Consider the following 15020-nt stretch of genomic DNA (forward strand, 5'->3'; position numbering starts at 1 on the left):
GTCTTTAGTGTAGGTTTTTCTCTCATGTATAACTGCTGCTGAAGTAAAACAGTACTTGAAGTACTTGCACCAAAGGTCTTGCATAGTTTTAATAAGGTGTTGGTGGAATTTTACAGTACTTCAGAAACAGTACGATGTTTTTGAAGTATTCAATCTGAGTTAATGAAAAATCTTTTACAGTTTGCATAACCTCAAGTATGAGGTGACTTCCTGGTATGACTTAGAAATTAAGTGGTTACTAGATCTCATGGTCACTGAGGCAAATGGAGAATCCATTCAAATTTCTTGTCTCGTGGTTTGTTGTTGGATAGCAGACTTGTTAGATATCTCTGTTAAGATTATGAAGATCTTTTTTAAAATTGTTTGTTTCTTTTAAAAATAAAGGTGTTATTTTTTTCATACAGGAAATTATATAAGAAAATTAGTTTGGTCTGTTCATGTACAAATCAAATGCTTGGAAAATAAATATTTAAACTATCTAATCTTCTGTAATAATTCATTCTCTGGCATATTGCTTCTTATGTATATTAAACACAGTACTTAAGTAATATATCCTTACAAATACATAATTTTGCTAGCTGTGCAGAGATAACTGTTTAAAATTCCAAGTAAAGTTGGACTTACTTTCTTTTTGTGTTGGCTATGTTCTACGTTGAGTATTGGAGCTACTACACTCCTGAGGATAAAACTAATGATGAAACATTATTTTGAAGGTACAGCAGGGCAGAACTGGAAATTTGGAGAAAGAGTTGGCAGTACAGTCGACCAAACCTGATTTCACATCTCCGCCTGCCTTATTCAAATCAGGAATTCCAGCAAACAGGTCAGTTAGCTGTAACTCAAACCCAAAAAACTCCACTATTACGTCTATGAGTTTGAAACTTACAATTTTTGTAGGAAGAAAAGGGAAATACGTTTCTGTAACAGGTAGAAATGAGGGGAAGAGATACCCTAATCACATTTGGCTTAATCACACATAAATGCTGTGCTACCTTCTTGGCTTTTGGGGAAAGAGAAAGTAGAAGGAAAAGGGAGAAAAAGAAGCAGGATCAAATACCAAGACAGCTATAAAAATCCAGTTGTTGATGTATGACACTGTGTTTTCTTTGTAGAATTAGATTGGCCAACAAAATATTTCTAGCTTGGGCCTTTGTGAGTATTAGCTAATACACCTTTTCAGTTTAACAAAATGGAATCAAACAGTTATGACTTCAACAACTGGAAGAATTCCTGGAACCTAGTCTCTTTCCTGCAAGGTAGCTTTAGCTTCTCCATATTTTAATAATTTATAATACTTTTTTTGAAATGAGATAAATTATTTCCTTACTGGGTATCTTCCCCTCCTTCTCCCAGCCCCAGGCTTTAAGAAGTTCTGTCTTTTATATCTAAGCTACTGCTGGTTGATACCTGGCACTTGGCTTAGGATGAATCTGTGCTGCTTCTTTACTTTAGTTATTTATTTTATTTTACTTTAGTTATCTAGTGTCCTGTTTAGGAGTTTTGGTTCTGTGCAGATTAAAAACCATTGTATTATAAATGATAGTAAGAGAGGTAGAACAGGCTGTACACTTTCATATTGACTGTTAAAGATTGAGCTGTGACCTGTTTTTAGTGCTGCATCCGTGAGTACCTCGACTAATTTAGGGGCACTTGTGTTCAATTATCCCATCCTGTAAGAGTCAGTCCAACATGCAAATGTATTTCTCTTGGGCAGGAAAAAAAGCTTGTTTCATATCCTTGCCTGCAATTTTCTTTCACTCCTAGAATATTCCTTCTGGTAGCCTAAATTTTTCTCTGAGCTATCAGGTTATACTGCTCTGTATTTAGTGGATTTTTAGTTCTTTGTTTTTCTATTTTTCTTTGTCTAAGAAACAAAAATAGTCTTCCAAACTTTGTGCAAACCCTATAGCCATTTTTCGTTATTTTCTTTTCTGAATTGTTTTTGATATGTGTTGTTCTTGTACAGAGTTCTCAAACTGGAATGTGTTTTTCACAATGTAAAGCTTCCTAATCTGTATCTAGCACAGATTTTGTTACAGGATTTCAGTTCTTTATTCATCTCACTGGTGCACAGATAACCTCTAAACTACATTAAGAAGTAATTAGTGACCAGGATGTTAAAAAATGTAGTCAAGTTTAAAGTTGTAGAACAATGTGTCATATGGATTCTGTGATTGTGTGAAATCTACAATTGTTGTGACAACTGTATCACTTTGTGACTTGTTACTTTGACAATTGTATCACTTGTGCATTTCAGTGGTTGGAGTAGGTTGTTTTATGTACATTTAGTGTGAATAGTGTAATTGTAAGTTGTTACAGTAGCAAAATCCACTTCTTCCCATGTTTAATACCTGCTCCTTTGGATACATTTGCTTAAAATAGATTCTTCTGTAAAGAAAGAAGTATTTTTACCAAGTGATCAGAAGAGATTTTGAAAGAAAACTGTATACCCAGGAGTCTTGAGATTGGCTCAGTGAATGAATGTCTTAACTTATATGGATTGCATATATTTCTACTTGAATGACTTTCTTAACACAGCTGCTGTTTTCTGTATATAAAAGCCTATATTACTACTTTCTTTATAACCAAGCAGTGTTTTATGGGGTTGGATTTATTTTCTTCTTTACTTAAAGAGTTTATTATAGGTAGGCAGAAAATTTTCAGCAATGCAACTCTTTGATAATTTAAAATAATTGCTTTTATACTATGAGGCATTTGCAATAGCCCTGTTGTGAGATTGCTGGAAGCATTTCTCATGTAGCAATAAAACTTCTCTAGGCTTCTAGCAGTAGATTGATACATTTCGTGAAAAGGAGGGAAAGCTGATGCAGCTCGGTGTAGGAGCATTGGTAAGGAGAAGGAAAGACCTAGGCAGTTTATCTCACTGGAAGAAGCAGCAGCTCTTCTCAGTCACAGACAAACACTGCCTCCAGAAAAGCCAGTTTAGGCATCAGAAAGTGGGAAGAATAATACAGGAGGGATAAGTCACAGTAGTTAAGGTAAAGTGGAAGAAATTTCAGGGCATGATGCTAACGTTAAATTACTACTTACTACTAGCACTTACTACTCAGGGCTGCAGCAATCCTTCATGGATGATTTTACACATGGATATTACATTACATATTCCTCTTAGATTGCAAGTCTGGGAACAGATTGTAGGGTTTGCTTTCTTTCATTTGTTGATAAACAAACACTAAAATAATTTTGCTTACTATTTTTACCTTTTAGGTTTGAGTACAGTAGATGTTTGCATATAATTGCAGATGAATTTCTCAAAATAACTCAAAAACCTCTGAGGTCTAGCAGTGATATTACTCCGTACCAACATGGAAGTTGTAGCTGACAAAACAGAATTATTGCTCACCAGCAAATCAGTGTTACTAATTCACTAGAATTGCATCTTAACTGTGTAATTCAAAGCAAAATTCAGTGCTTGTTCATATAATGTCTCTGAGAAATTTTGCTTGAATTCATAAACAATGGCTATCTTAATTATAACTAAGATTTTAGTTGTTTAGAAATGACACCTGAATTTCTTGCCTTTTTTCTATAATACTTAGAGCTGTTGAGTAGCATAAAGTATAGTGTAGCCCTGAAGGATGAGTTAGGTTTGTAATGGAAATGGTTTAGTGAATGGACATCACATACAAACAATATGGTATAAAGTAAAATCTTTGTTCTCTAGAGGTAGTTAATGAAAGATTTATTGTGTCCATAGCCACAATTAAGGTCAAATCATGAAGGAACCTCTTTTGACTTTTGTGCTTTCTAGAACATGAAGAGGATTTGACATATTTCAAACCTGTCCTAACCAGCTACTTCATAGAAATATCTTATATCTTTTCAGACCAGTGCTTTTGCTTATGTCACTTTTCAAGGACTGTGAGAGAGTTTTTCTTTAGAAGTAGAAAAATAGGTAGAAGTTTCATTTATAAGCTGGCTTCAAAAGCTGATATTTTCTCATTAAAGCAATACCTAGAACAGCTCTCCATCAGAAAACTTTTCTGTCAGAAGTTTTCTGGTTTTTAACCTCCATTTATGCTTTTACAGTTACTAAAGAGTGCATTACATTTAAATGAGTTTCAGAGAAATTAGCCCATCAGTGCAGTGGGCTATTTATTAGCTTTATCTGTGCTTGGGCCTTTCTGTAAGCAGATTTTTTATAGAAAATGGATTTGTGATCTGTCATTACTGTGAAAAAATACAGGTTTCTCTTGTTTCACGAACTAACCTTGCAAGACTAAATGATGGAAACTCAGATATTATTTTGAAAAAAAAGTATTTTCTATAGTAATGATTTCTGTAGTAAATCTGCTTCTTATTTATATCAGTCAGTGGTAAGTGAACTCAGCAGAGTTGAGGATGTCCTCAAGAGGAGGAAAATAAAACAAAACACATAAGCAAATCAAGAAAGAACAGAAAAACATATTAAATATGGGTTTTGAAGTACATTATAATTCTATAATTAGTAGACTATCTTATAAGTCTGCTGAATAAATGTGACATCCAGTAGTTAGACTATTTCTGAGTTCTGAAAAGTGGTATGGAGGTATTCCAAAAAGCAGATTATTTAGATTATCTGTGGTGAGGATATGAACTTGGATATGAAGCTATGAACTTGGAAAATAATTGGGTTTGTCTTTTTTTTCTTCTGCTTCTTTGTTCCCCTCTTTCTCTTTGCTCTGTAGAACCTAAATAAACTCATCTTGCTAAATGAGATTATCTTTCTGAATTAAATCTCCATGGAGAATGGTATTCTTAGTGCAAATGACTCATAAATAACCATTCTCTAATTAGTGAAATAACTCAGAGTTGCTGGAATGTTCCTTTCAAGATACACTTTGTATGAACTCTGTTGTGGGTTCACATGCATCCCACACATGTGGACTGCCTTTTTTATTTGGGTGTGTCCATTGGGAATTCATCTGTATCCCAGGTGCCCTGATTGTGTAAGAGACAAACGATGCCCTTCCTTTTCTTTGCTTACAGCACAGACAGAAACCTAGTAATGCCTGCTTAACATCTTATTATTAGTCTAGGTAATGTCTAGAGTGTCGTTGAAATTTTTCCATGTGCCAACTTTCTGTGCCTTAAACAAGATCCAAGGTGTCAGATTTACCCTTTTACAAAAACTGCCAAACTTAAATTCTAACACTCAGATGCCTCCCCTGCTTTTGTGCAGTTTATGTTTTTGACAGTAGTGTCATCTGCTGCTCCATCTGCAACAGAATACATGCTTCCTCTTGTTCAACTTCAAGCTCTTCTAGTGGAGTACGTAATGAAATCATTATTGGAGTCTTGAAAATAGGGAATTTGTGAAGTTCAAGGTATGATGGCAAATTCCTGAAGCCATCCATCATTATGAAAATTAAATCTCTTGGCAGTTGTTGGGAAGAACAATGGACATGACACTATACAACATTATTTTAATAATAGTTATAAAGCACCAGCTCACTGAGGTTGAGGAAGCATAGGTGTACTCTTCAGAATCTAGAAAAATTAAGTGAAAGCTCTGTTCATTTCAGTAAAATTGATGTCTAGGAACCAACTAACTGGTAGTCTAGATTTGCTTCCTTTGGTCATCATCATCATCATCATCATCATGGCTGGGCTTTGCAAACGAAGATTTGGGAAGGGGTTTACCCACGTTTGTTATGAGCGAGTTGGTGGCTAAAAAGGCCAATACGAGACAGGCACGTCCGGTTGGTATCACTCTGCTCTCCATTACTGGCAAAATCCTGGCAAGAATACTCTTGAACAGACTAATACCCACTATAGCAGAAGGAATCCTACCTGAAAGCCAATGTGGTTTCAGAGCCAACAGGAGCACTACAGACATGGTATTTGTTCTCAGACAACTGCAAGAGAAGTGTAGGGAACAGAACAAAGGTCTCTATGTAACCTTTGTTGACCTCAGCAAGGCTTTCGACACTGTGAGCAGAAAAGGTCTGTGGCAGATTTTGGAACGTTTAGGTTGTTCCCCCAAGTTCCTTAAAATGATCATCTCACTCCATGAGGATCAGCAGGGCCAAGTCAGATATGGCAATGCACTTTCTGAGCCCTTTCCTTTGGTAATGCAGTGGTGTATTTGGGTTGCTTCCCAAGCCAAAATTCTTCCTGTAGTATGGTTGAGGCACATACTGCTTTGATGCCAGTACTCTTGCATTGGTGTCACTGTGTGTGTTTTCAGTGCTGATTCCAAGAGTTTCTGGCAGTGTGCAGACAGTGCAAGAGAGAAAAAGTCTTGATTGTGCTGTGTACATCAGTGGAGCGAGCCAAGCAGGGCCTTCTTGCTGTAGAATAGTGTCATCTATCATACACAAGGACTAAAGCTAGGTAAAATGAGTTTTCCAGGATATGGTTTAGATAGTTAAGAGAAGATACCAGTGATGGGGAAGTACAAGTGTGTGAGAACTCTAAAACTAAATGAACTGTCAGAGTGAAGACTGAGACAGTGAAAACAATTATTGATTTAACAATTATTGATTTAACAATTGTTTTATAATACCTATGTTCTCCATTTAATTACGTAAAGCAAAATAATAATCCAAGGTATAATAATTCTGGAATGCCATGCAAGACCACTGGGGAGGTTTAGGAAAGCAGGTGTTGATTATTTCAGAATTTAGAGTGTAATAATCTAACTCCTAGGATGGGGTATGAGAAGACCAGAGAATTTCTTAAATTTATGTTATCATTGGAGCAGCTGCTGTATAGTCTACATGTTGTATTTTGTGACTGTGTTCTCAGACTCTTGTACCACTGGACTGTTTAGTTCTTTTTTTTTTACTCCAAAGTATTGTGCTTAATAAACTTGCTTTAAAATCCAGGCGGAAGCTCTAAACCCAGATATTGAAAAGCTCAGAGGACAGGCATTTGGATCATCCTCAGTATGCAGTCTGCCAAGGAACTTCATATTATCTCTGGGAGATCTAATTGTTTCTTCATGCTCTAGTGTCTGCTGCATCTTTTTCAGCTGCATTGGAATCTAGGTATTTGAGTAATTGGAGTCAGAGCTATTGGTCTGGCAAAACTTTGAGCCTGTAATTCCAACTTCCAGCTGTAGTCCCTGCTATTTGTATTCATGTGGTTAGTAGTACACTAGATGCAAAAAGGACAAGAACTTGTCTTCTAAAACTAGAAAAAAAATTCTTTCTATGGATTTGTTTCTATGGAAATTTCATGAAAGTTTTTTTTCCCAGTCTTTCTTTTACTTGTAATATATCATACTATTAATAAATATTGTCAGTTTTCTCTGCTATCGTTTCCTTTATGGGGGAGACACAGATATACCTTTGTTTTTCTCAACTATTAGTACTGTAATTTTGTACCTCATTTTCTAATGGAGTTGATGTAAGTGAATCCTACTTTTTAATCTCTTTTAGAAATTAGAATGTTAAGGGGTTGGAATGGACCTTGGAGATCATCTAGTCCTAACCCCCCCTACCTTGTGCAGGGACATCTCCCATTAGACCACATTGCTCAAGGCCTTATCCAACCTAGCTTTTATAACTCTTATGCAGATAGGTTTTTTCCTGTCTGCATAAGACTTACACATTTTCTATAAAGCTTAGTTTCTAGGTTTCATTTTTTTTAGGGCTGCAAATAGGAAAGTTCTATAATATAGATTATTCCTCTCTCCAAAATAATGATTCCCATTGTCACAGATATCAGGTTTTAGTTTTTCTAGATGACATTCAGATCCTTGTCATATTTTCCAGTCTGGTGCCTGGAGGACTTCTCAGTATATTCCCATGTAGTTGATTTACTGAGGATTTTCAGATACGGATTATGCTTTGAATTTTACTGTTTGTATCCACTAAAATGCCATCATGTCTTTACCCTTAGTGTAGCATTTTTAATCTTCTTTGAAAAGTTAAAAGTAAAAAAAATAGTGAAAGTCACAGAGTCAAAAAAACAGGCGAAACTCATCTCATCTGAGAGATCAAAAGTAAAAGTGTTGTTCAAAAGAAATTGTCAAATGCAAGTTGGCAGAAACTGGGAGGGAAAGAATGTGTATATGCATGTTGCTTTTCTTGTCATCTTTCTCTAAAAATTAATTACTAATTACTTCTAAGGTAAGTGTTCTTAATTTATACCGTGTTCTGTTGTTGCCTGATTAGATTGTGAGAGAGACTGAGGTGGGTCTTGTGCTGCTCTGCTGCTGGTTTCTTTAAAGGAGGTGAACGTGGTGCTTAGTTGTGGAAATGTTTTAGAGGTGTTTGAGGGAGAGAGACTTAGTGTTTTGAAAAAAACTGAGGGACAGGAGTATGAATGGCTGGTCTAAGATTCTTTTTGAAGGTTTAGTCTGGGAGTCAGTGTTTACTAGTTTCATATACTTTCTATAAGATTGTGTATTCCAGGATAAGAGAGATAGCATCTCATTTTGTTCAATATATGTTGCAGTATCAATACTACACATGGAAGGATTTGCTTATGTTTATTTCTGCCTTCTATCTTACCTTTGCTTGGTCTTCCATGGAATTCTTCATTGTGGTTTCATGCAATTTAGAAATTATTTCTAATTGATAGTATATAGCTATTTTACATTAGATTTTTGTGGAAGTTCTGTATAATTCATTACTTTATTATTGAAATTTTGGGATTTCTTTCTTTTTTCTTTTTTTTTCCTTTTTTTTTTTTTTGGTAACAGAAGAGTAGATGTATTATCTTGTATGGGGTGGAAGGAGAGTGTTGGACAGTCAGCCTTTCTTCTGCAGGAGTCTTTATTGCTACTTGTTTAGTCCTATACACTCACATACTTCAGCAAATGCATCACATTTAATGTTTTCAGAAACAGTCTTTTATGTTTTCTACAGGAGAAGGAACTTTGGCATATGGAATGAGAGCAGTCGTTAAGGCTTTCTTCTCTCTCTTTTCTTTTTCTTTTTTTTTTTCCCTTTTCTTATTCTGCTTGCTGATCTGGCTTGTCCTGTGTTGCAGGCGAATATCTGGCACAATAGATGTGATTGGACAGACCATCACTATCAGCAGGGTGGAAGGACGACGGCGTGCCAATGAAAACAGCAACATACAGGTTTTATACTCTACATTTGCACTCTATCTTTGACTAAAATACAGTTTTGCTTTCCCCGTAGCTTCTGATTAAAACACGTCAGTGTGCATGAATGAGTAACACATAAGTAGCTTTAAGTTCAGGAATAAAGTTGTGGCAGTTACTGAAATATATTAAGATGAAACATTTGATAAATTTCAAAAGATAAATATTTTGGTATGCCTCTTACTGAAAGGAAATGAGCGATATTGCAGATTTACAGTCCAGGAGACAGCATTGGTTCTGCTAGATCTGCATGGGATTAGGTTTTGTTTACTGAGTGACAAAGATAAATATTTAAACTGCCCATTTGTCCCCTATTCGTGCCAGACACTAATGCTGAAAGTGAAAGCCCCCTCATATACAGTTTGAGAAATGCAGTCTTTTAAAAGTAAGTTGAGAAGGAATAAATAGTTGATAGTAGATTGTTTTTAAATATATTGTACTATTTTACCATAAATTGCAAGATGAGTGTTTATGATCTTAGTCTTTAGACTTGTATTATATTAAGAAAGCAAGTAAATTTGTTAAGATGAAATACACTTCTTCTCTCTTGAAGAATCAGAGAGAAGAATCAAGGTTGCTTGGTGTCCTAGTTGCATTTTCATGCAACTTAACTTAGGTTAAGGTAAAACAGTGAAAATAATAATGGATTGTAGTGCTTATATTAAAAACGCTGCCATGTGTTTTTCATCTGATCTCACAATGTTTAAGTAATTTATAGTCTTGGTTTTTTTCATGCTTTTCATATTGATTTTTAAAATATTTTCCATTATATAAATTTAAGATGGTGTTTTGGGCCGTATTCAGATGGCTTATGTTCCCTTGAAGTCTCACATTTGTTGTCCCCTGTTGGCTGCTCTTAGACCTTTAAAGGTACTTGGCAACTGTGGGACATTGAGCATAGGTATGCAGGTAGAACTTAAACCATCTGAATATGGCTCTTAATGTGTGAAGTGATACCTTCCTGTTGTAGTAACGGGAAAGAGAGGAAACCTATTTTCTGCTGTTTTCACAAAGCAATTGTAACTAGAGTTTGATATTTTACAGGTTCTTTCAGAACGCTCTAATCCTGAAGTAGACAATTTTACCAAGCCACCTCCATTTTTCCCTCCAGGAGCTCCACCTACCCACCTTCCACCACCTCCTTTCCTCCCACCCCCTCCAACTGTCAGTACTGCTCCACCTCTGATTCCCCCACCAGGTAAATGTCCTGCACTACATAGGATGTGGATAATGAGAGATTCATTAACATCAAATGTTTGAGGTGCATCATGCAGAATTTCAAATTTTGTGTTCTACTCTTTTTTTAAATGTATCTCTAAGGCAGAAACAGAAACTTTTATCTTTATTTTCTCTGCATAATCCCAAGTAGTAAATAATTACCAAGAGACTGTTCATTCTTGTGTTCTTGAAAGTGTTTGAAGTGAGAAGCTGTCTTCTGTAATTCAGTAAGTGCTAACGCAGTTGAGAAGTACATGTTAGCAAATCATTCTACAAAACTAAAACTACAGCATACCATGAATTTGTGTCACAAGTTGGATTCTCTGATGTCTAAGGTCATAGCACCAAGAGAAGCTCTAATTCCCCTTTTCCCTCACAGCATGTATGAATTCCCAGAAGTTTGGTAAGTATCAGATTTGTGCTGTAGCCTTTCTTTCAGTCTGAGGTCTTATTAGCTCCTGATGTTTTTTTCCAGTGTTCTGTGTCTGTGAATCTTAGAGGAATCAAAGCTTTTTGAGAACTCTTCCCATTTTTAAATCTGTTTTTAAATTTACTGGTATTTCCTGAATGTTTGTTGGAACTTGGTATTTATTGAAATTACTGGGAGAAGTATCGTGGGCATTTGCACAAATAGTGCAGTTACCTGAGTGTTGATAATTTTTAGGCAGTAAGTTCAAAAGGATTTAGCAAGAAACTTAGAAGATTGGTCAGTGAGAAATTAAAATAGATGGAGAAACTTTGTGGAGTATTTGAGTAGGAAAGTGAAGCATTTGTCTGTAGAAGAGACTGCTTTAAGGTGGAGCTTCTCTGTATATTCTCCCTCTGTTCTTTTGCTTACTTGTTCTGAAAATCATGCTTAGCATTTTCTTTGCTATTCTTCTTGCACAGGGAATCTTCTCAAAGTTTCTCTGTTAATACCCTTATGTATAAGCAAAGAAATAACATTATTATTTGAGAGTCATAAGTGTGTACCTTCCTAGGGTTTAAGTCCTCATAGAAGAAGTTGCTTTCTTCAATTTCTCCTACTAATTTTAAAACTTTAAAAACTTTTAAAAACTTTGCTCTGGCAATTTTGTGATATTTTCTTACTGCAGGAAGGGGACAGAAAGGAGAATGTGACATTAATGCTCACTGTGGTTTTAAACTGCATTAAAACCTTTCTGATAATGTAATGCATTACAAGCTTTTAGAGAGTAATTATTTGAATTGTAATTGTGGTTCAGAAAAGGTGGTCTAAGTTGTATATTATTAAAAAAAAATGAGAAGAACCCTCACAGACACCCCAGACACACTTGGTGCAGGAATGTCGCATGCAGGTGCTGGACTGTTCTTATGAAATCCCTCACCTGTTGAATTTTTAAAGGTGAAAGAAAGCCACATGTGTTACAGATCTAGCAAGCAGGTTTGGCTTTAGTCCTATGGTTTACAGACAGGTTTATGACATACACTTACTCAGAAGGTCTTCTTGAACATCCTTCCGTCATTTGAGTAGATTAGAAAATAACGATTAAGAACTGTGGATTTGGTTTCTTCAGGCCTGTGTTTTAATTGTGCAGTTGCCAGCTCTTTATCTTCAAAGCTGTTCCTAAAATAGATTCTGCCATCCCTCCTAGGTTCAATGGAGGAGGAAAAAACTATGCTTAACCAATATTAAACCAGGACTACTTGCCAGAAAATTTAAGTATTCCAAATATAAAACATCCTCCGAAAGTGCCTTTGAAAAAGGATCTTGCTTTGAAGTTAGATCTCTTGTCCTGTATTCATTCACTCTTGTGATTCAAATCTTTTTTGAGGAGCAAGTCCTGGAATGATTCAAAGGGCCAAATGCAGAAAATTGTCAAATAGTCCTAGGAGATGACTGGCTGTGGCAAAAAAAGTGTTGGTTTTTGTTTGCTTGGTTTATTGCTATGTTGGAGTAATTTACATCTAAAGAAGAACGTGGATGCTCCTGTTACCCAGGCTTTGAAAGTTGGTTTACATGCTTTGGTTTAAGCAGGTAGTTAAAATGTGCCATGTATTGGTGATATAAAAAAAAAAGAAGCTCCTTTGAAGTAATGAACTTCTGTTGTATAATTACCAGGGTTTTGCAATATGTACCAGGGTTTGGCAAATGACTGTGCATCCTCTCAGCCTCAGCAACCTAAGTGTGAACATTTTATTTTGTGATAGAGGGAATTTGACGTAATTTAGCCTGTGGCAAAAGAAGTTTTTACACCAAGTTGAGTTATATTACGTTTCTGTGGGCTATTACACAGTTCAGCTGATTTGCAGTATGTCGTTACACTCTGGCAGCATTGATCATGTTTGATTCCTTACTCCACAAGCAGAGCACATGTGGCATTGCTTTTCTTTAGTAAAACCTACTTGTAAATATTTTCTGTAAATATTTACCAGCCTTGAATTAGTAGGATGGTATACGATGTCCTGACAGCAGTTTTGAACACATAAGGTAAAATGCTGCACTAATGCCATTTGGATTGCTTTTGAGACAGGAGTCTGAGTATTTGGGTTTAGGCTTGATGTGTCTTTGTGGCAGCACAAGGTGTTGTAGGGATGTGACAAGGTCTATACTAAGCCACCTTCTTGCACTGGTAAGCAAGTTTAGTCCCTGCATTGCAAGAAATTACACAACATTTCAGAGTCTTTTTTTCTCAGGAGAAGTAATTGGCTGATGACACTACAAGTATATTTTCATACATTGCTTTAGTAGAAGGCAAAGGAGTGAAGAGTTACGAAATTCTCAATTTTCCATTAACTATTTTCTTGTTTTGTGTCACATGTGTATGTTAGTGAAGAAAGTGAGGAAAAACCTTTGTTTAGATCTTTCACTACTACTTGCTAACTTGGAATGTAGAATGTTTTTTCCACTGTTATACCTTCAAGTAAATTAACTTCTGTTTAAAAATTATATAAGCATTAATCATGAATTTTTAAATGTTCTTAAAGGTTTGGAGGAAAAAAATGGATATTTTATCCATTTTTTTTTTTGTATAATACACCACAAAAAACAGTTCATTAAAATTATTTGGACCTTTGGTCTCTGGATATTAGTTGTATTCAGTTTGTCCTAGTTTTGTTTGAATGGCTCTCAAATTAAAATTTTCATTTGGCTTTTAGTCTTGTGATGATATTTTTACTTTCATTTCTGCACAAGATAAAATTCTGAGGAATATATTAATTGTTTAATCAGATTTTTTTCCTTTTTGTAAAGAGAGTTAGCTGATGGTTTTCCAGGCAGTTCTCTGGATAGTGCTGAAAGCCATGTTCAGTGCTAACAATGTATTGGTTTTAGTGCAGCAATTAAAATCTTTTCAAGCATAAAGTAGAGCTAAAAAATCAATTTGAGAGAACTGATATTTTTCTAGCTTACATTCTTAGTGTAAGAAGCTTTTAAGAAGTATTTTTTTATATATTTTTATGTATATATTTTTCATTGTAGGCTCGTGAAGAATCTATTCATGTGAACAATTTATCGAAAAAGATTAATAGAAAACACTTGGCCTATGCAACAGTTTGAGTTCTCAGTCTTCTTTTTCTGTCAGAAATTTTCAACGGGATTGTTTAGTCTTTTAAATGTTACACTGTCAAATATTTTGTGGTGCAATATCGAGTGTTCTTTACAATGATAATGCACACTGGAAACCTTGTGTCCTGGTGAAGAGAAAATGGCTCGTGCAGTTTAGAAATTTGGCTGTTGGAGCTCACTGCCTCCAGATTTACATTTTGACTGAGAGATTAGATTTTAAATCTTCAGGATTGGCCTGAGACCTCAATTGTATTTCACAGTTTGTTTAATCCTATAGGATTAATGCTGGTAGGAATTCATGTTGGTGTAATCACCAGCAATTAGCGAACTTCGATATTGATTACTCTGCCTCAGCTTGCATATTCCTTCTTTCTGTCCTTTTGCCAAGGCAATCTAGGGGCAGTTGGCTTTTCCTGATGTAGATTTAGTAAAATGATGATGCCATACCGTAGTCTTTTAGTTCTAATATTGAACTAATAATAAAAATTTCATCATGCAGTGACCAGTACTAATGTCTGGATGTTTATGCAGCTATGGCAAAATGGATGAAAGCACTTGCAAAAGTTTTTTGGTCTTTCCCTCCCCGAAGTTTTGCAGTGAAAAGTGAGATTGAAAATACATATTTTTTAATGGAAGCAGAGTCATTCATAACTAAAAGTGCTTTATGCTTGGTGAAGTAGTCTATTTTCTAACAATATTGTTTGAGCCCAGTTTATTATTTTCATGTAGTACAGTTCTGTGTGTTTGGTTGAGGTAAAGCTAGTTCTTTGCAAAGCATTAGAAGGTAATGTCCTATAAAGTATACAGACTATTTTTATCTTGTAATCATTCCTTTCATAGTCAATAAGATAGGTTTACATGTTCAGGCAGTATATTTTGTTAGGTAAGCTAATTTAGTTGGGAAAAATTTGCTCAACTTTTAGTTAGATTCGTAACAAGTAAGGTCGATCTGAACACCAGATAAGAGTAATTCTTGCACATGTTTCTGTTAAAGGATGCTTCTTTTTCAGATATTTACAAGAAAATAGAGAACCAAACAATCTTTTTCCCTCCAAGTAGCAATTGAATGATTAGTTGCAGTGTCATAGCATTGGCTCAAACATCTGTAATGCTTACTGCTGCTAGAATACTTGGTTCATGTGGACCTACTATTTCCTCTGCCAAGCTATTAAAGGTCAGCGGCCAATTGCATTTCCTTCCATCTAGCCATGGCAT

The 15020-nt window shown here is 35.5% G+C and overlaps 1 protein-coding gene across 4 annotated transcripts in view; it reads left to right on the top strand.

Moving 5' to 3' along the window:
• The window catches only part of FIP1L1 (factor interacting with PAPOLA and CPSF1), a 40814-nt gene that overhangs the window by 12113 nt on the left and 13681 nt on the right, over positions 1–15020 (top strand). For all 4 annotated transcript variants that reach the window (XM_027635827.1, XM_027635829.1, XM_027635828.1 and 1 more), the window contains 3 exons: positions 714–823; positions 8944–9037; positions 10106–10259. In XM_027635827.1, coding sequence (XP_027491628.1) covers positions 714–823; positions 8944–9037; positions 10106–10259 — 358 coding nt within the window. The remainder of the gene's footprint in view (positions 1–713; positions 824–8943; positions 9038–10105; positions 10260–15020) is intronic.

Source organism: Corapipo altera, unplaced genomic scaffold (genome assembly GCF_003945725.1).
Source record: "Corapipo altera isolate COAL_440 unplaced genomic scaffold, ASM394572v1 22b, whole genome shotgun sequence".
Lineage (NCBI taxonomy): Eukaryota > Metazoa > Chordata > Aves > Passeriformes > Pipridae > Corapipo > Corapipo altera.